Consider the following 21,303-nt stretch of genomic DNA (forward strand, 5'->3'; position numbering starts at 1 on the left):
TTAATCTCTTGCAATAAACTCAGTTTGCTTTGGGATCCGGAATGGCTTTTCCTGAAAATGTAACGATTAAACAGAGAGGTCTTGGGAGCTTAGGAGGGAAAGCCAGGGATCTCCCAGGCTGTGGCTGGGATCAGGGTGCCCGGCTGCCTTCCAGGGATAGTTTTTACCAGCCAAAAGCTTTTTGGGGAGCTGCTGAGAGCAAGGGAGCTGGGGGAGGCACCGCCACTTTCTGCTCACCTGCATATGCTCCTCCAGATGGCCTGGGCTGATGCTCTTCATGGGGAAAAGCTTTTAAATTAAAATCTTGTCTGTGGTTTTTTTGGAGGTTTTTTGGCTTTTTTCGAAGCCTTTTTTTTTTTTTTTTTTTTTTTTTTTCTTTCTTTTCCCCTTGCTTTCCAGAGCTGCAGCCCATTTGCCATCATTAACTATAGATGGAGCAGCAGCACGGGGAGGCTGGGTGGGAAGGTGAGGGGGGGGGGAAAGCTCTGCAGGCTCTAAGTGGGGCTTGGCTGGGGGTTTGCTGGGGGGGTCCTGCCCCACAGAGGTGGCCAAGCACCCCACAATAATCCCCTTTCTGGTGGGGGTCAGCCCCAGCTCCCCACAGCCCCAGAGCCAGCCCCTCTCATCAGCTCCAATGTCCCCTGTGCCAATGTCCCCTCCCCACTGGAGGGGCAAAAGGACTCCCTCAGATTCCCAGTGCTTTGGATCCCTATCCCAGCAGGATCTGACCTGGCTCTGCTCCAAAGCAGAGACTTTTCCCACCTGGCACCATCCCCTCCTTTGAGCTTTTATCCTCTGGCTTTGCAGGGATGGGATGGGATGGGATGGGATGGGATGGGATGGGATGGGATGGGATGGGATGGGATGGGATGGGGAGAATGCAGCCTTCCCACTGCACCCCAAGCCCAGCAGAGGAATGAGAGCTGCATGGAGGCAGGATCTGGCCCCTCCAGGGACTCTGGGATGCCAACTTTTCAGAGAAACAGCGGATTACAGTGCATCAGCTCCAATCAATACTCTGCCATGGCAAAAAAGCAAAGGGAAAAGAGGAACAAAAAGAGGTTTCTCCGTTGTGGAGGATTTAGGGGGTTTTGTTGTGTTTGGAGGAAGGAAAAAAAGAAGAGAAAAGAATAAAAAAGAGCCTGAGAAAGGGCTGGGCAGGAAGGGTAGGGGGAAAATCAGAGGCACTGCTGCAGGGTGAGACCCTCCAGAACATCTGTGGTGCCAGGGACAGCACAGGGGAATGGGGTGGGGACAGAGAGGGACACGAGGTGTTCCATGTCCATGCAGCACAGGGGAGTTGACTTCTTCACCCTGGGCTGGGGCATCCATGGCAAAACCATCCTGGCTCCTGCCACCTTTGTGGGGTGAAAGATTGAGGAGGATGTTTGGCATAGAGGAGAGGCCATGAGATGGTCACCACCTGGTCTGGTCTTGCTGAGACCCTCACGAAGAACAACCAGGCTTGGGGGATGCTCTAGACAAAAAGAGAGGAGTTACAGAAGGGATGTTTTTTGAAACCCAGAGGTGCTGCACAGGGATGAGCAGAAGAGATGCCCACCCTCCTCCCCACCCTCCCGGGAGCTGCTGCCAGGGACCCACTTTTGGCTGCAGCCCAAACCCTCTGTGCTGGTAGTTTGTCTCATTGTCTGAGCTATCGATCCCTTCTGTGGGAAGAAACAGCCCTGGCACAGCAAGCAGTGTCTCTGGATGATGGACAGAGAGCTCTGCCCTTACAAGAGAGGCTCTTTTCCCAGCAGCCAAATCAGCTTTTCCCTGTGGGATGGGGGACCCTGCACAGGACAGTGACAGGAGCTGGAGAGGGGGACACCAAACCCATGGAGGGACCCTCTGCCAGCCAAACACAGCAAGGAGCACACACAGGGGGAAGACCTGGCGTGTTTGGGGTTTTTTTGTCACCTCAGGTCAAGGGTCCAGCAGAGGATGGGCTGGAGGTGGCAGTGCTCTCTCTCTCTCTCTCTCTCTCTCTCTCTCTCTCCAGGGCTGCTTGGGATGAGGCTCACGCATCTCTTCTGCATTCTGTGCTCTCCCCGGCGCAGGGGCGAAGAGCTTTGAAGGAGCTGCCCTTTCATTATTAATATGATGATGATGTCTGACGCCGTGTGTGCGCAGCGACGGCTCTCTGCCTCCTGTGGCACCCTGCCAAGAAAAGCACAAGCTGCTCCTCCAGGAGAGGCTCTGTGTGTGTGTGTGTATATGTGTCCCTGTCAGCTTTTCCCCCCGTCCCCAGCCCGGCTCTCTGTGTCTCGGACCATAAATAACAGAGTGGTTCTGCCTTGTAAAGCCCCTTGCAGGGTGGTGCTGGAAACTTGCAGGGTTGGAACTACAGGACATCCGTCCCCTCTGTGGCTCTGTGATGTTCTGGGGATGCAGAGCATGTGCTGGATGGAACACAACGAGGAAGGTAAAGGGCCACCAAACCCTGTTGCGTGGTGTCCTGCTGCCCAGAGAGTCCCATCCCACAGGGGCCACGGTGCCAGCCTTAGCCCAGCCTCTGCCCACCACCACTGCTGCAACTCTGCTTACCCTCCTGGACCACAGAATAGAAGATAGCTTTTTTAAAGAGTAACATTTTTGTGCAATGTCAATCATTTTTTGCCCCCAGACCAAGCCAGGACCCCCAAGCAGCGTGGATAGAACCGGCCTGGGGAGGGGAAACTCTGCCAGGAGCCACAGCTCCCGACAGGACCTTGCTGCCGCAGCAGCCTGCCAGCATCCTCACATCAAACATCTCTCCCGCTTTTGCCCTCCGGCCACAGCCTGAGCCATGAATCATTCCCTCTCTCCGCCTATCGATCCTGGCCAGGCTGCTGGCAGCAACCCCCTCCCCACCCCGGCAAACTGCTGTCACCCCCCGGGGGTCCCGTGCCTGCAGCGTGTGTCCCCACCCTTGGGTACACCCTGAGCACCCCGGCCCCCCCAGCACAGGCCGTGGGGATAGATCTGTGGCCATGAGGCCAGCAGGGGTGGCAGAGCTGTAACCCTGGGGACACCCCTTCTCGTGTCCCCAGCTCCAGGCACACCCCGTGATGGGTAACACGAGGTGACACTTCTAGGTGTGAACCAGTGATGAGGGCCAGGCCGACATCCCTGCTGGGGATGGGCAGGGCTCACCCTGAGCATCACTTGGGCTCCCAAAACCATGCTCCCCCTCACCAGGCAGGCACCTTCTGTCCCTTCTCACCATCAAAACTTGGGGAGCCACACACCAGCCTGGACATCACTGGGACCCCTGTGCCAGGGTGCAGGGGAATCCCAACCCTGTGCTCACACACCCCCAAGCACCCCCTCCCACAGCAGCCTCAGGTGACTGGGCTGCAGGTTACACCAAGGTGTGTTGGATTGCAGATTAAATGGTCCCTGCTCCATCTGCAGAAAACGAGTTGCTGGACTTGGAGGGTGTCCAGTGTGCAGCTCAGCGTGCCTAACACCCCGGGATGACAAGCCACTGAATCACTCCTCCCCGCCCTGCCAGGCCACACGAAGCCAAGATACATTTCTTTTTAATGATAAGTTTTTATTATTTGGAGTTCAGCTAAAACAGCCTCCCGGGCACCCACAGACTCTTTCCTGCTACCAGGGCAACCGAGCAGCTCAGGGGCTGAGCCCAGTCGGCTCGGGCACATCTCACACCTCACCTGTGGAATGAGTTGGATGGTCTCAGCTGTAAAGGAAAGTCCTTGAAAACCATCCGTGGGGAAGGATCTGGGCTGCCCGCCATCAGCATCACCCAGTAAATCCACACAGCATCACTGAAGCCAAAGGCAGGATTTGTACCTGGCCAGGAGACAACACACAGACACACACGGGTACCAACCACTCGAGCTGGTGCCTGTGCTTGTATTTCCTTCCCCTCCCTCACTACAGCACCGTTTCCAACCCAGCACTCACCCAACTCATCACAGCTGATGAGCTGTCACAGTCTGTCTGTCCTGATGAGGACCCACACAGACCCCTGAGCCTCCTCCCTGGAGCAGCCCCCACCCCAGAAAAGTGGGGAGCTGCTGGGGTGTCCCAACCAGGACTGAACCCCAGGGACAGACTGCAGGGGGTTTCCCGTGAGGGGCTTCGAGGCACTGAGGGATAAACCAGCCCCCCCTCCCCAAGCCAGATTAAGGCAGGGTTGAGCCATCGCTGCTCTCACGATTTGCCTCTGAACCTCTTAGCAACGCTCCTGCCCGCAGGTCAGACACCCGGCACAGAAAAGATTGAAGGGAGGTGCCGCAAAGGTTCGGTAAAGAAAAACACATCCACGTTAAAGAAACCCCACATCCAGACCTGGGGAGGGGGCGGTAAATAAAGCTGGGAAGGGATTCCTGCGCGGGGCGGGGGTGGGGAGCTGGTGGCACGCAGGGTCTCTGCACTTTGAGCTGGGAACACTGGGATTTAGGGAAGTGATGGTCCAGAGGGCATCGGTGACACCCCGTGTGCCAGGGAGCGGGTCTGGCTGCTGCCTCTCCCCCAGTCGGCACCAGTTTCCCACCATGTGCTGGGTGCTGCTGAGAGCCTCCAGCGTTTTTGCTACCCTTGGGCACAAAGGTTTGGGGGGGTGATGCCAACACCCCAATTCTCCCCTCCCCATCCCAATCCCTGCCCACTGGTAGGACCGAGCGTCCTCAGTGCGGGGGGGCTGCACTGGAGACCGGAGCTTTAGAAAGGAGGGGATCGGGTCCCCGGGACACCCCTGAACCCGCTGACACCAACCCCTGCCTTATCTGCTGCCGCTCCTCCAGCTGTGCTGCCACATCTGGGCAGCTGTAGGGCAGGAGAGGGGGGCAAGCTTGGATCCGGAGTGACTCCGGAGCAGCTAGGGCTGCCATGGGGGGGCGCAGATCAGTGCTGGGGGAGAGTCCCCGGGGCATCGCCGGGCCGTGTCCCAAGAGCAGGGCGGGGGGACCCCCGAGGGGGCGGGCACGGCCGGGGGCGGGGGAGCAGAGGGATGAGCCCCCCGGGCAGGGGGGAGAGGGAGGGGGGAGCCGGGCGGGCGGGCAGGAGGGAAGATCCACCCCCGTGTCCGTGCCCGTGTCCTCCCTCCCTTCTCTTCCCCCTCCTCCTCCTCCTCCTCCTCCGCCGCCGCCGCCCGTCCTCCCGCCGCGGCCAACCGGGCAGGCCGGGGGCTGCGCTGCCGGGGAGGGGGTTTGGGGTGTTACCGGGGGGAGGTCTGGGCACTTGTGCTGGAAGTTGCGGCGCGATGGGGAACGAGCGCTGGAAAACCATGGGAGGAGTCTCGCAACTTGAGGACGGGCAGCAGGAGAAATCGCAGGTACCGGGAAGGGGGGGTGGGCGGCGGGGCAGAGGCCACCCCGGGGGTCCCACCGAACCCCCCCGCGTCCTTCCTGCAAAAAAAGCTTTTCCCTCGGTGCAGCCCGGCGGGGTGAGCTGCTCTCCCTCCCTGCCCCCGATTCCTCCTCGTGCGGAGCCCCCCGGGCTGCCTCCCATCACCCCTACCCCCCCCCCCCCCCCCCCCCCCCCCCCAGTTATAAAGATAATTTACTTGCAGCCAGTGTTCCCAGGGCTGCCCCTCGGCCGGGCACCCCGCGATGCTCGGGGGTTGTCCCAAACCTCTCTGAGGAACCGTTGCACGTTTTAAATCGCTTAAATAACCCTGGACGGGGGATCGTGCACCTCGGCTCCCTGCTGCAGCCACAGCATCCATCCCTCTTGCAGAGGTGGGGGGGGGGACACTGCCTGGCCCTCTCTTAACCTCCAGGACCAACCCGTCCCATACCCCTCCTTGGTTTTTTTGGGGGGCCCTTGCGGTGGGGTGCTGCGGGTGGCAGAGGCTGCTGCGACGCGTTGGTGACCGGCACGTGCCGGAGCCTGTTTGCAGAACCCGCCACACGTGTGCCACCTCCTCCGTGTGCCCAGCACACAGGTAATGGCCACCTGCCCAAACGAGGGACACCGAGAGTGCTGGAGAAGACGTGGCGACATAGCCGGGGCATGTGATTGCCCTGCCAGCACTCTGGGTGGGAAGGGAAGGGGGTGAGGAGTGCCTGAGACGATGGGGGGGGAAACCTTAGAGCCTGAGAGTCAAGGAGAAAAGCCAAGAGCCAGCAGTGCCTGCCCTTCCTCTGCATCCCAGCGTTGGCCCCAGTTGGGAGCCCCACTCGCCATGGGACCCACTCGCCCCCCCAGTTGTGCCGCTTCTCAGTCCCTCTCCCCGCCGCAGCGCTGAGAAAGGGATTTCTGCCCTTCCTTCTCCCGACCCTCTTCCCCCGCTCAGCCCACTCGTGCCCAACAGCCTCCTCACCTCACTCGAGGGGGGCTGCGCACCCCGAGATGCACGGGAGGCCCCAGACTAAACACACACCCCCCCCCGTAGAGATAAACCTGATTCTCCTCACCCCTTCCCGGCAGAGCAGCCCCTCCACGCCGGGGGCTGAGCAGCGATGTCCAGCTGGAGGGGGGGCTACAGGCTCCGGGTGGCTTAATCCCCCCCATGTGCCCAGGGATGAGCCGGGCAGGATGGGTCCAGCAGAGAGGGGCTGAACAGCACAGCCCGGAGCCGGTGGTTCGGGAGGGTGAGGGGGGGGCGTTACAAAGGAGGCACGGACGGTGCCGTGCAGCCGGTACCGGGCTCCCAGTAAGCTCCAATGGAAACCCAGCCCAGCCCAGCCGTGTGCTCACCCACGGAGCCGGTTCCGGTGCTCCTCGGTGCTCTCTCCTCTCCCCGAGCCGTGCTGCAGGAGCGGTACCAGGCAGGCTTTGGATGATGGAGGAGAGAAGGTAACAGGAGAGGGGATTCTGTTCACCAGTTCTGCGGGGAGAGAGCAAAGCGCGGCGTGAGGCTGCGGGGAGCAGAGAGGTGCGGGGGGGTGGGGGGGGGAGGGTTTGGGGTACAGCCCCTGCCCCAGGGCGAGCAGGGATGCAGCCCCGCACAAAACTGAGCAGGAGCAGAGCTGGAGAGGCAGGGAAAGGGGAGAGGGACAGGAGCAGAGCCCTTGGGATGCAAACTGAGCTGCCTGAGTAAAAAATGGCTTGGAGAGGGGGGGACACAGGAGTGGCCCCTGCTGCCCTGAGGGTCCCTCAGGGCTGGGTGGACCCTGGCAGTAAAGTGGGGATCCCTGGACTAATGTTTGTCCCAGCAGCTGAGCCTGAGTGATGCAAAGCACAGCATCCACCTCCTTCAGAAGCACAACCAGGGTCTTGGTTTGTGTCTGGCTGAGGGCAGGGCTCAGGGAGAGAGCACCCAGGGCTGCTGCCATCCCGCAGCGCTTGCCTGGGGAGCTGAGAGCAGCAGCTTCGGCAGGAGCAAAGGGCATCTTCTCATCAAACAGCATCTGTCACGGCAAAGCTCAGCATCTCCGTCGTGCTGGGGCACCAAGGACCCCGTCCCCCATGGGGCAGAGTGGCCAAAGACAGAGTCAGTGCAGGGCATGAAGATCCCAGCTCAGCTTTGCACTGGGAAGGCTGCAGTGCCTCAGTTCCTGCCTGGAGCTTCCTCCGGAGCTCCAGTCCCAGCTCCAGAGTAGGTTTACAACTGAAGCTCTGCTCGTCCCCACCAGCACCTCCCAGCCTTGCAGCTTCTGCTCTCCTTAGGAAGGAATGTTTGGGAGACTCTGGGAGCTCCAGCTCAATGGACGTCCACAGGGAGACATCAAGAACAGGGGCAGCTGCCACATGCTCAGCAGGGAGATGTCCTGTGGTTAAAACCCTGGCAAGAAGATGCAGGAGCCCAAGGCTGTCCACTGGAGGAGCAGAAACACCTGGAGCCACGAGGGCTGTGGCCATGGTGGGGCAGGAGCATCTGCAGGACCCTGTGCTGGTAGCCGGGCATGCAGCTGCAGGGCTGCTCTGCTGGGAAGAGTTTGGGGGGTGTCCCACCCCCCAGTTTGGAGTGTTGCTGGTGCTGCTGGCTCAGTGGTTTCCTCCTCTCCCCACAGCAGGTTGCCAGGTAACACAACCTGCCAGCAAAATGCTGGGGGACTCATAAAGCTGCCACCACTCCTCATCTCATGGTCACAAGCAGATGGGGTCACTCGTGAAGGGGATCAGCCCCCCCATTCCTGCCTCCATTCCTGGTGCCAGCAGGAGGGCAGTGATGCAGGGACTTGAAGGCTGGAAAACAGCTGGATGCAGCTCCCAGGTGGAGCTGCAGGATTTTGGTGTTTTAAAGCCCACTTGGGATTTGTGAGGCTGCAGAACCAGAGTGTGGGGCATGCACGGCTCTGCTCCTGAAACCCTTGATGCTCAGATGGGTCCCTGGGCTGTCACAGCCTCTCTGCATGTCCCAGCAGGCACGTTTTGAGCTGAGGACATCAGGGCAGTGAGGAGCAGGATTGTGTGGGGTGGGACAGTGCAGGGCTGTGGAGCTGAAGGTGCTGCAATAACTGGGACTGTCCCTGCTGCCCCCACGGATCCCAAGCCTCCAGTCAGCACCCATCCCTCCTGCCACTTCTGCACTCACAGGGTGCTGAGGGGTTGGGTTGAGCCCAAGTCCAGGGTGTTCAGATGAGCTTGTCAGCAATGGGCATCTTCCACCTCTGTCTGCCACTTTCCTGCTGCTCCTGGGTGCCCTCAAGCTGGGGCTCAGTGTCTACAAACACAGCTCCTCCATCCTCTGCTTGCCAGAGCTCCCTTTGCTGCCTCTGACATCCCATTTCATGCACCCCGAGGGGCTGAGCCTGGGGCTGCCTCATGATGGAGGTCCCTGCTGGGTATCTTCCCATTCATCCCAGTGCCATTTCCACCTCCGGCATCACTCCGTGGGCTGGGGAAGAAAACTTGGAGCATCCTCATGGCTGATGGGGCACCCAGGGCCCCCCAGCCCTTGGCTGGTCAGTCCCACCACAGCCAGGGTCACCTTAATGCAAATGGTTGCAGGAACGTGAATGGAAGGAAGGGTGCTTGAAGGAAGGTGTCACTCCAGATAGATGTGCACAGGAGGGGACAGAGCCTGGGAAAATCTTTGCAGATGCAGCAATTTTCCCCTCGTTTCGGGGGAAAATAGTCTTTGTCTCTCCAAATCTGCAGTTTTCTGGCAGCCTTGCAATTCCTTCTGACAGCCATGGCCGAGGTCAGGGGAAAATCACATCCTCTGCCCTGCAGGTGTAATGAGAAAGGGAGGTGGCCTGGGGGGGGGGTTTGCTGATGGGACTCGATGGAATTTCCCTCCCTCTACACTGGCAGTGTTGGCACTTTGAGCTTTGCAAGGAGAAAAGGCTCTTGGTGCCCACAGAGCAGCTCCTCTGGGTTCCTGCAGCAGCAGAGCTGCCAGAGGGGCTCAGGGAGGGGGTGGGGGTGTCAGAGACTTTTCCCACAGCCATTCCCCCTCACTGGGAGGCTCTGGGACAGGTCCGAGGGCTTTGGGAGCAGCTCTGCTCCCCTCCAGCAGGCAGCAAGGGTGGGGAGGCAGTGAGAGGTGATGCCCAGTGCAGAGTTGTCCCCAAGATGCTCAGGGTGGTCCCAGCATCAACCCTCAGCCTCCCTTTGCTGCTGGGGACAGCCCCTCCCTTCCCTCCCTTCCCCTGCAGTCCCTGCTCTGGGGAGGGGGGGGGGGGGAGGGGGTGTTTTCCTTTTTTCTGCCCATATTTGTGCTCAGGGAGCTGCCCAAACACCTCCTGTGGAACCGGGGCTGCTCTGCCTGAGTACAACCACCTTAAATTAAACACGCCAGCAGCCACCAGGCGTTCACTCTCTTTATTATTTCATACCTCTGCCTCCCAGGTGGGTTTCGCTGCTTTGCTCGCCGAGAGCTCACTCGTGGCCTCCTCTGTCCCTGGCAGAGCCCCCTGGGGTCCCCTGTGCCATCACCCTCACGCCCAACATCACCTCCCACCATCACTGGACACCCCCCCCTTCCCCAAAAACCCACGGGGGGGTTGAACCCACCTCTCAAATGAAGGGGGCGGGTCCCGACGGTGTCCGTGTCTCTCTCTGTCCGCAGAGGATGAGCTGTGGGTACATCCTGTGCACTGTCCTGCTCTCTGTGGCCGTCCTCCTGGCTGTGACAGTGACAGGGGCCATCCTCTTCATGAACCACTACCACACCCCTGTCACCGAGTCCCCCCCGGTCATCAGCACCAACCCTGAGGAAGCCAACGCTCTGGTGACCATCGAGAAAGCCGACAGCTCCCGCATCAACATCTTCATCGACCCCAACTGCCCCGACGGGGCGGGCACCCTGGGGCGCCTGGAGGGGCTGCAGACCTCCCTGCTGCACGCTGTCACCGACCACGACGCCGAGGTCAAGGCCACCAAGAGCCAGCAGAAGGCCCTGCTGGTGACGGTGGCAGATGAGGTGGCCAAGCTCTTGACTCACGCCGTGCAGCTGCGGGCCGACTGCGACGGCCTCAAGAAGGGGCACAGTGCCATGGGGCAGGAGCTCAGCACCCTGCAGGGAGAGCAGGGCAGGCTCATCCAGGTGAGGCACAGTTCTGGGTGCTCCCCATGGCCCCGGGGACGTGGCTGTCCATGGTGTCCAAGGGCAGAACTTCACCCAAAGGAGCTGAGGGTTAAGGAGGTTGCTTGAATATTGGAAATTGAGAAGCAGAACTTCAGCTCCAGCTCATCACCCACCTGCATCTCACTGCCAAAGCACCCTGGCATGCAGCCTCCCTCCCTGTGGGTCTCCTGCCTCTGGGTCCAGTATGGGGGCTCCCAGCAGAGCTGAGCACAGCCCAGGATCATCCCAGTAGCAGCTCAGGCAGCAATCACCCCCCCTCTTTCTTACAGTGCCAAAATTTCCCCAGCTGATGAGCCATGTTGAAATGCTTACCTGGGCATACTGGGGATCTGCTGGGTGTCCTAGAAAGACCCAGGGCACAGCTTGAATGCTCAGCTCCTTGCCTGTCCCTCCTGGTGCTCATCTCTCTCCGGTCCGAGCTGCTCGGTTCTGCTGCTTCCCTTTGCTCCCTGTCCTGCTGCTCTGCCATGGCCATCCCGTGACACACACCCCAGGTCACCTCAGGGGATGGCAGAGAGCTGTCGGCTGTCTCAGGACACGGCTATTCCTGCCACCTCCTCCACCTCTGGGCCATCCCCTCCCTGGCCCAGAGATGTTCTTCATCCAACGGGGTGGTGGCTGCACCCACGCACCCACATCTGAGCATTCTCAGCCCGGTTGGCAATAGGTACTATCTGGACCCAAAACCCACCAGAGATGCCTTTATAGGCTCTGCAGTGGCTTTTATGTCCCCCCAGCCTATATCAGGCTGATCTATAGCCAGGCAGGGAGTGTTACTGCTGGCAGACGGGTAGGGGAGCGGGGCAGAGCATCCTCACAGAGGGGATGGTGAAGGGATTGGGGTTTGGAAAGGATTTAACTACATTTAAACTCCAATTCCTTGTCCCTCCTCACAGCTGCTCTCAGAGAGCCAGACCAACATGGCTCGGCTGGTGAGCTCTGTCAGTGATGTCCTGGACACCCTGCAGAAGGAGCGTGGAGGTGCCCGGCCCGGCTCAAGGCTGATCTGCAACGAGCACCAGGCAGGGGAGCCCGGCCACGGGGCTGCTCCAATGGTGAGATGTGTCCCCATCTGTCCCCGGGGAGAGGGAGACACCAGGGACTGCTCTAGGCTGGCCCCTGCCTAAAAAAGAAGGGAGAGAAAACAACCCGAGGTGTGGGAAACCAGCCTGGAGAAGGGAGTTAATACAGTGGGGGGGCTGGCAGGGAGATGGAGCATGAGAGAGATGCAAAGTTGTGTCCTGGAAGGGGTGTTTCTCACCCTGCAGCTCCCCCAGTTGTCCATAAACCAGCACAAAACCCACTTCACACCCCACTTCACACTTCACACCCTCTGGACCCCCCCGTTCCCCACACAGACGTAGCTGGGGCAAAAAGCAGAGCAAGGAGCTCCCATTCCTTTAGGTGCAGAGGGCAGTGGGGCTCAGGGTGAACTCTGACAGTCCTCATCCTTTGGAGCAGATGAAGCTGAGCAAAGCTCAGATCCTATGAGGAGAGGCTGAGGGAGCTGGGGGTGTTGAGGCTGGAGAAGAGGAGGCTCAGGGGAGACCTCATCACTCTCTCCAACTCCCTGAAAGGAGGTTGGAGCCAGGGGGGGGTTGGGCTCTTTTCCCAGGCAACTCTCAGCAAGACAAGAGGGCACAAGAGGTCTCAAGTTGTGCCAGGGAGGTTTAGTTGGACATTAGAAAGAATTTCTTTCTGGAGAGGGGTGATCAGACATTGGAATGGGCTGCCCAGGGAAGGGGTGGATTCTCCATCCCTGGAGATATTTCGAAAGAGCCTGGATGTGGCACTCAGTGCCATGGGCTGGGAACTGCAGCGGGAGTGGATCAAGGGTTGGACTTGATGAGCTCTGAGGTCCCTTCCAACCAGCCAATTCTATGATTCTATGAATCCAATTCTAAAGCTGTCCCAGGGCTGCAGGCACGTGCCCACGCTCTGCCTGCAGCTGCCTCTGGGCATCAGCTCCCTCCTCCCCAGCTGGGTCCCAGCCTGACCTTGCTGTCACACGGGGTCAGTCCCTGCTGGCTGCTGGGGGGTTCCCCGGGGTGGCCTCGTCCCCCTGGGCATGGCTTAGCTTTGGAGAAGAGAGAATGGAAAGAGCAAGGCAGGACCGAGCTGCCAACCAGAGCTGGCAGCAAGGTCGAGTGCCTGAAAGAAATGGCAAGACATTAAATTAGCTCATTAATTAACTGTCCCACCCCATCCCGATGCCACCCTGCAGGCTCCCGGCCCCGAGACTGCTTTGACATCTATGTGAGTGGACAGCAAGAGGATGGGATTTATTCCATCTTCCCCACCCACCATCCCTCTGGCTTCCAGGTCTACTGTGACATGACGACCGACGGGGGAGGCTGGACGGTGAGCTGCCACCATGCTGGGGGTGATGCCACCACCACCAGCCACGGGGCTGTCCCCATGCTGGAAGGGTGGGAGGCATCACTCTGGGCATTTGGATGTCTTGTTGGGATAAGGGATAAATGCTGATGGGGTCTGGCTGTGCACGGGGTGCAAGTAAACAGGCTCATCCATGTCATCCTGACCAGGCCAGGAGGTGGGTGCCATGGTCAGAATTTATCCCTCTCTGCAGGGCTGGTGCCCAGCTGGGGTATGGGGTAGCTGTGGTGGTGTTAGGGGTGGATGGCTGTGCTTCACCCCATCCTGGTGGTCCCTATGTCCTAGGACTCAAGACAGACCCCAAATCCAGTACTTTTTGCCTCAGATAAAGCAAGGGTTCTGATTCACTCTCTCTCCCTGGCCACCCCATCTGATTGGTTTTTGGGGGAAGAGAATGGGGAAGTCAGAGGGACACACTCCTGGCAGACCCAAACCTGGGAACCCCCCCTTGGCCCCTGGGGTGTGAGCAGCTCCTACATGGAGGACGTGGCTTGGGGGGCTGGTGGAGCAGTCAGGGGGTTCCTGGGGTGGTGGCTGAGGGCTCACTGGGGCAGGGGGGTTGCAGCCTCTCCCCTGAGGACACGCTGGGTGAGCCGAGCTGGCCAGCACCCCTCCAAGGAACAAATCCCCACGATCTGATTCCCCTAAGCAGCTTGGAGCAGTGCCAGGAGGGAGCTTATCCCCCCCTGCCCTCGGGGGCTGCTGAGACTTCAACACGGGGCTGCCCACCCCAGGCAGGAGCAAACTGTCGTGTACAGGGTGTTACCAGCAGCTCCAGTGGGGAAACTGAGGCACGGTGCAGCCATCAGGACCCCAGCTCCTGCGGGGCTCGCAGGGGAGAGGAAGAGGGGACCCTACTTGCTTCTCAGGGTGGGGAGGGTCCCTGCAAACTCCCTGCACAGCCTCCACCAGCCCCAGCCCTGCTTGAAGAGCAGCCCAAGGTGATTAGAGAGCCACTCAAAGGCTTATTTAAAGCTGCTGCAGGCGGGAGAGCCCCAGCTGGGCAGGCGAGGGGGTGAGGGGGATGATTTTACACCCAGCAGCCCGGTGGGCTCCGGGGCTGGCAGGGTGCTGCCTGCAGCCAGGGTCAAGCATCATCCCAACATTCCTGGCTGAGGAGCCAGATCCCGGCACTCCCGGGGTGGGCACAGCCAGAGTGGGATCCCCTCCAGCTCCCCTTTTTTGGGGCTGCACCTCTAGGCCCCCAGGGTGGGGGGTTTGGGGGTCTCGGCCAACTCCGGTGAGGGTGGGGACAAGGAGGAGGTCCCTGGGGTACCGACTCACCTGGGCTCCTGTTCAGCCATGGCAGGGCTGAGCGCCCTGGTGCAGAGCCTGGGAAGTTTTTCTTCTTTTCTTCTTCCTTTTCCTTTTCCTCCTCCTCCTCTGGAGAGATTGCTGCTGACATTTGAGCTTATTTGCATGTGGGCGGGTGGGCGGAAGCGGTGGCAGCAGCTGAATCAATTTTGTCTCGGGAGCTTGGGAGCTGCTGAGCTGAGGCTGAAGCCTGCAGGGATGGTTCCGAGAGCCCGGGGAGAGGAACCGCCCCGTCGGGGACAAACCCAGCATCACCCCTGTCCCTATCCCAGGGGCAGGTCCTGATCATTCCCAATCTTCTTCTTGGGAAATACTGGGCAAGGCACGGATCTTACTGGGTCAGTTCCTCTGCTTCCTACCACGGCTGTATCCAGCCCAGGATAAGACACATTCCAGCTCTTTTTTGCCCTATTCCTGCCTGCAGTGAGGTCACTTTTGCCACCATCTGTGATGTTGAATCCAGGCTGGAGCCATAGGGAGCATCTCCAGTCAGCCCCGACTTTAATTGCAGGGATTCCCTAGAGCAGAGCCCAGACTTGTGGCAGCCCCGTGCTGCACTCGTGTGATTGCCCAGCCTGACCTCCCCTGCCCTTTCTGACCCCCACTCCTGGCACTTCATTAAAGTAAGAATGAGGGGACAGAGGGCAGAGGAGGCTCAGTATCCATGGAGGCCTGAAAACGTTGTTGCCTCCTCACATCCTCTGGTCTTGGGAATTATTTTTTTTTGGCAACACCTCACACTCCTCCTGGTGCCTCGAGCCTCCATCACTGCCAGCCAGGGCAAATTCCCCCCGGGATCAGCATCTCAGCCCCCTAAGCAACGGTGCCACAACTGCTCCAGCTGCCTCAGCATCATTTTCAGTGTTCAGCTCCAGCTGGGAAGCAATAGGAAAGATGAAGGCTGCAGAAATAAAGGCTCTACCAGCAGGGCGAGGGCCATGGTGACGTTAAGTGACATCTTCCAGCTTGACAGACACCTGCCCTGCTGAGAACAGTGGCAGGGATGGCTTCACCCAGCCTGCTTGTCACCCACCAGAGGGGTCCCAGCAGAGCTGGGGGGGTTTGAACAGCCACTGATGGATTTACACATGAGCTGAGAGGAGCTGAAGGCAGCGGGTGAGATGAGCCGGGGGAAATCTGTGCTGGTTCCAAAAGATGTGATTTATGTGCTGCCACGAATGAGGACAAGAGGCTTCTGCTGGCAGGGACAGGAGGGAGAGGCCTGGTGCCCAGGATGGGCAGTGGTGCCAGCCCTGGTGTTTGCTGGTGAACACATGGGACTGGTGCTGTCCAGTTCCTGCAGTGACCCGACTTCATCTTCCCATGGATGAACCCAAAGATGGTCTGTGCTGGGGCTCAGAGGAACTCTGTGTGTCCAGGCCTGCAGATCCTTCCCTCGCTGCCAATGCCCCAGCAGGCACAGGCTGGGCTCCGATTTTTCTCTGGTTTTAACCCATTTTTCTGGATTAGCACCTTTGCAGGAGCCTGTTCCTGCCCTGTGAGCTCAGCGTGACCGGGGGAGGCAGAGAGCGGGGGAGATGAATATTTCAGCCTTGGCTTTAAAGAAGGGAAGGAAATCCTTTTTGCTTAAGAGGGGGTGATGCATATTTGATGAGGAGGAAAGGAGCAGGGCTGGGAAACAGGCTGTGAGCCTGTGGGTCACCCGAGCACACAGCATCCCTGTGCACACACCATCCCTTGTGCACACAGCATCCCTGTGCACACAGCATCCCTTGTGCACACAGCATCCCTGTGCACACAGCATCCCTTGTGCACACAGCATCCCTGTGCACACAGCATCCCTGTGCACAGGTTAGGAGGAGGCTCCCACATCCCCTCCTGCACACACCAGGGAAGCAGGAGGGACAGTGCATGAGAGATGCTGAGGATGGAGCAGGAGACCCAGGAGGATGCAGCACCTCCAACCCAGCACCCAACGCCCTGGGGCCAAACCTGGTGGGCAGCAGGGACTGAGGGGGCCTCTTCCAGCACCCAGAGGAAGCCCTGAGCTGTGCCAACAAGGACAAGTCCCACACACCCCTCCCTGGGCACAGCTCAGGCAATTGGCCTATTTACACCCATGGGTCAAAGCCGATTAAGAGGAGCATCACTGCTGCTTCCACCACCTTCCCTGGGCCAATGCTGGCTGGGGAAAATCAGCTTCGGGCCCCTGTCCAGCCATGTCATCCCCCTCTCCCAGCAAGTCCCCCTAAACAGGCTTAGCCACAGCTTCTCAAGTGCTCAATGCCAGGATCAAAATTAAGGCTCTAATTCTAGAAGGTAAGTACAGCAGGATCAGAGCTGCTCCACACTGAGGAGGGTGCTGGAGCCTGCACCAGGCACCTACGGCCCAAAAAATGCCCACCTGGTGAAGGGCAAACCAGTGTGAAGCTCACAAGCCACTTCTCCACATCCCTGCACGTGCTTCCTGGCACAAAGTGCCCCTTCCTGCCCCAGCCACGGCCACAGGAATGTGGCACTTGGTGGCCATGGGCTCAGCCAAGTTAACAGAGTTAATCCAGGGCTGCTTAATTAAGTTCAAGTGCTCTGGCGTGGAGCAACATGTTTGGGATCATTGTCAATAAACCCAACCTGAAAGGATGGGCAAAAGGGGATGAAGCAGGCAGGGCACAACACAACACACCAAAGAGCAGATGGGAGAGGGAAAGGGAAAGGTTCAGAGAAAAAAAACCTGAACTGAGCTCCAGGGGCACTGCAGGCGTTGGAACACTTGGTGCCCCTTAGAGTCTGTCCGTCTTCCTTTCCTTTCCCTTTCCCTTTCCCTTTTTCCTTCCTTTCCTTTCCTTTTCCTTTCCTCTTTCCTTTCCTTTTCCCTTCCCTTTCCCTTCCCTTCCCTTCCCTTCCCTTCCCTTCCTTCCCTTCCCTTCCCTTCCCTTCCCTTCCCTTCCCTTCCCTTCCCTTCCCTTCCTTCCTTCCCTTTCCTTTCCCTTTTCCTTCCTTGTTTCCTTGTTTCCCACCCTGGAAGTTTCCCACTTCCAGAGGGAAGTGTTTTATCTGAACCAGCTCTCCCATTCCCAGTAGCCTGCTCTGGCATTTCCAGGGGACCTGCTCACCTGTGTAGCTGCAGGGGTGACAAGGTTTAGTTTGTGTCTAACAAGGTGGGCAGCCCAGTGGGGAGCAGAGGGGTGCTCAGGGTGCACACCCCATGACTGACACCCCCACATCTCCCTCCCCAGGTGTTCCAGAGGCGGGAGGACGGCTCCGTGAACTTTTTCCGTGGCTGGAAGCCTACAGGGATGGCTTTGGGAAGCTGACAGGAGAGCACTGGTTAGGTACGTGGGGTTGGTGAGCTGGCAAAGCCCAGGAGGGGGGAAAAAAGACCTCAAGACTCCCTTGGCCAAGTCTCACCTCCCAGGAGTGACATCCCAGGCAGCTGGAGGGGGCCACAGAGGGACAGGGAAGTGATGGGGCTGTTTTGCCCATGAGCTGAGCTCCTGCCCTTGGCCATGGAGCAAGAAGAGAACCAGGGCTGGAGGTGGGAACCTCTCCCCATCCATGTGCAGCAAGGACAGAGCCAGGCTGGAGGTGGGAGCCTCTCCTCCATCCCACCCCACACTCCCTCCTCCCTGGGGACCCTCGGCCACCCTGTCCCCATCAAGATCTCACACTCACCCCCTCCCTTGCCTCAGGGCTGTCTCGGATCCACGTGCTGACAGTTCAGGGCAGCTGCGAGCTCCGCATCGACCTGGAGGACTTTGACAACGGCACCGCCTTCGCCCACTACGGCAGCTTTGGTGTGGGGCTCTTCTCTGTCGACCCCGAGGAGGATGGGTACCCCATCTCCATCTCTGACTACTCAGGGACAGCAGGTAGGGTGGTGGGACACGGGGATGCACGGGGACCTGTAGGGAAAAAGGGAGCCCACGCCCACCAAACCCTTTTTCTGGAGCATTAGGTGTCAGCAGCAGCAGCGTTGGCTGTGTCCCTGTGTCCCTCTGCTGGGGTTGGGTGTTTGTAGGTGTGTGACCCCAAGTGCTCTGTATGTCACCGGGGTGCCCAGACGAGCCTTCCTTGGGGTGGGAGAGACCCAAAGCAGGGTGAGGGGCAGGAAAGACTCATTATGGCTCTTTTCTCCTACCCCACATCAGGAGACTCCTTCCTGAAGCACAACGGGATGAAATTCACCACCAAGGACCTGGACAACGACCACTCGGAGAACAACTGTGCAGCTTTCTACCACGGGGCCTGGTGGTACCGTAACTGCCACACCTCCAACCTCAACGGGCAGTACCTCAAGGGCCACCACAGCTCCTACGCTGATGGCATCGAGTGGTCCTCCTGGACCGGCTGGCAGTACTCCCTCAAGTTCACTGAGATGAAGATCCGACCCGTCCGGGAGGAGAATTAGCTGGATGGCATGAGCCTCCCCAACCCCCTGCCCTTCCCCACTGCCCCACAGCCCTGCTGCCCCTTTCCCTCCCCCCGTTTTCCATCCTCCCCGAGGGCTGGCCCATCTTGGAGGGGTTCCTAGGAAAGGTGGCTTTTTTGCTGCCTCCAGCCACCACTGGACTTTTGCTCTCTGCTGCTGTGCTCTCCTGGCCAGAGTGGGATCTGCAGAGAAAGGAGCAGGATGCAGGAATCTGGGGAATGGTGCCCAAGGGTGTGTGAGAAGGAAGGAATGAGCCAAGGGGAGGGATGCAGCAGCCCAGGCACCTCCACTCATTTCCCTTTTGGACACAGTTCTGCTGAGGGACTGAAGGACACTTGCCATGGGGAGCCCCCAAACTCACAGACCCCCCTCCCCCCGAGGACTCGGGGGAGGCTGCTGCTCTGCTGTCCCAGCTCACCCCATGGTGCTACTGGGATCGGGGAGGGCTGGGCTGGTTTGCAGCCCCTGCAGACCCCAGAGCAGCTTCTCCTGTCTGTAAATCCTCACCTCTGCCCTTCCCAGAGCAACGCAGCCGGAGAGGGACAACCACACAAACTCCTCCATCCCTGTTATCCTGGAGCCTCCTGGTGGGTCAGCACATCCCAAAGGAAGCTGGAAGGGTGCTGCAAGGACACAGCCCCAGAGCACAAAGGCTTGAAGCTTTTTTGGGTGGTGCTGGGGAAATGAGGAGCACAGAGAGGAGGAGGAGGAGGAGGGGGAGGTGAGGAAGGATCACACGGCTCTGCCTGCATTTCACTGCTCCTCCCTCCACAGAGACTCCCATCAGACTTCTGCCACCCAAAAGCTGTGACTGTCCCCTCAAACCCTTCCCTTTGGAAAGCACATCTGCCCACCCCCAGCCAGCCCCCTCCCCTCCTGGCCCAGGGACCCCATTTCCCCCCCCCCCAATGAGCCACGCTCTGGCTCGGCACCTGCAGATATTCAAAGCCTTTCATTGCTTCAAATCCCATTAAGGTTTTGCAAAAAAAAAAAAAAAAAAAAAAAAAAAAAAAAAGAAGAAGCCCCAAATGGGGTTTAGCATCTGCAGGGCTCTGATAAGGGGTGACAGGAGATGCCTCGCACTGGCCCGACCCCAGGAGGAGCTTCCATGGGCTGTGGGACTCCTCTGGTTCCCTGGAATGACTCAAATGGGGGATTTTGTCTAAAAAAACCCAAAAACCAAAACCACAAAAAACAAAAAAAACCCACCCTAAACAGACAAACAAGAAACCCAACAAAAACCCCAAAAAACAACTCAAAACAATATAAAACCAAGACTGAGGAGGCTGCATAGGAACAGGGATGGGGACAGCTGGGACTCCACCATTCTTTACATGATTTTCTGCCTGTGCTACAGCAGCAACGGGGAGCAGAGTCCCCACACCAGGCCCTGGCCTCAAGAAACCCCTTTGGATGGACAGACAGCCCAAGGAGGGGAGGAAAGATCCCACCCTCCCCATTTCCATGGGGGCTTAAGGCACTGAGAGATCAAAGGCTCATCCTGCAGGCTGTGGCAGATTTGAACTTCCCTGCGTGCTGCTGCTTTTTATTTTATGTTTTTTTCCCCCAAGCCTTCTCCCCCGTGGATCCTTTGCTGGATGAGTCCCTTTGCCTGCTGGGCAAGTCCCTGTCTGTCTGTCCTGCCAGGGAAACAGGGAAAAACACTGGGGATCCTTGGAGCTTTCCCCACTGCCAGACACAGTCCTCAGATCCCTGGGGTGAGGACAAGCTCCAAGCAAAGTCACTGCCTCTATCCCCACCAACCCTGCCCGGAGCATCCAAGCCATGGGATTTGGGGGTAGCATTGCCCAGCCAGCACCAGAGGAACCCCTGGCAGCTCCTGAGGGGCTTCCCAAGCCCTGCCAGACCCCTCCAGAAAGTGGTAATGAGGAGCACAATGCCCAGTTTTACTTTTTATTCCTTGTTTTCAGTGGATTAGCTGTAGCCAGGGTCTCTGACCCTTGCTTTAAGGCCCACGGAGCCACCTACACCCTCCCTGAAACCCTGTAGGGATTTTCCCTGTTTTTCCCTGCCAGGGAGGGGACATTGTGCAGTTTGTGGGTAGCACACCCTTGTGTAACCACCCATGTCACCCAGGGCTCCCTAATCACCTTCTGATTTGCACGAGATGGCATTTAATCCACGACGAGACGTGGGATTTCCCAGGATTATTCCCAGCGGCGCACGCATCGTTCCGCAGCCTTGGATTCTGCCCCTGTGCTCAGCCCTGATGAGGCCACAGCTTGAGTCCTGTGTCCAGTTCTGGGCCCCTCAGCTCAGGAAGGAGATTGAGGTGCTGGAGCAGGTCCAAAGGAGGCAACTGGGCTGGGGAAGGGATCCAGCACAGATCCTATGAGGAGAGGCTGAGGGAGCTGGGGGTGTTGAGGCTGGAGAAGAGGAGGCTCAGGGGAGACCTCATCACTCTCTCCAACTCCCTGAAAGGAGGTTGGAGCCAGGGGGGGGTTGGGCTCTTTTCCCAGGCAACTCTCAGCAAGACAAGAGGGCACAAGAGGTCTCAAGTTGTGCCAGGGGAGGTTTAGGTTGGACATGAGAAAGAATTTCTTTCTGGAGAGGGTGATCAGCCATTGGAATGGGCTGCCCAGGGAAGGGGTGGATTCTCCATCCCTGGAGATATTTCAAAAGAGCCTGGATGTGGCACTCAGTGCCATGGGCTGGGAACCACGGGGGGAGTGGATCAAGGGTTGGACTTGATGAGCTCTGAGGTCCCTTCCAACCCAGCCAATTCTATGATTCTATGATTAGTCTAAACCCA

At 58.8% G+C, this 21,303-nt stretch overlaps 1 protein-coding gene and 1 long non-coding RNA gene across 2 annotated transcripts; one reads left to right on the forward strand and one right to left on the reverse strand.

Annotated features, from left to right (window-relative positions):
- Positions 1-1,415: 1,415 nt before the first annotated feature.
- LOC139806522 (uncharacterized) lies at positions 1,416-6,781 on the reverse strand. Its single transcript, XR_011730268.1, has 3 exons — positions 6,652-6,781; positions 3,660-3,798; positions 1,416-2,160 (listed from the first exon to the last, which is right to left on the reverse strand). It is a non-coding gene; the product is annotated as an uncharacterized lncRNA (long non-coding RNA).
- FIBCD1 (fibrinogen C domain containing 1) lies at positions 5,155-19,937 on the forward strand. The gene is given in 9 exon segments (XM_071766238.1): positions 5,155-5,284; positions 9,911-10,387; positions 11,326-11,422; positions 11,425-11,484; positions 12,654-12,790; positions 17,338-17,383; positions 17,386-17,433; positions 17,791-17,970; positions 18,250-19,937. Coding segments are annotated over 9 exon segments (1,377 nt in total). The 5' UTR covers positions 5,155-5,212; the 3' UTR covers positions 18,510-19,937.
- Positions 19,938-21,303: the final 1,366 nt, after the last annotated feature.

Source organism: Heliangelus exortis, chromosome 22 (genome assembly GCF_036169615.1).
Source record: "Heliangelus exortis chromosome 22, bHelExo1.hap1, whole genome shotgun sequence".
NCBI classification, from domain to species: Eukaryota; Metazoa; Chordata; class Aves; order Apodiformes; family Trochilidae; genus Heliangelus; species Heliangelus exortis.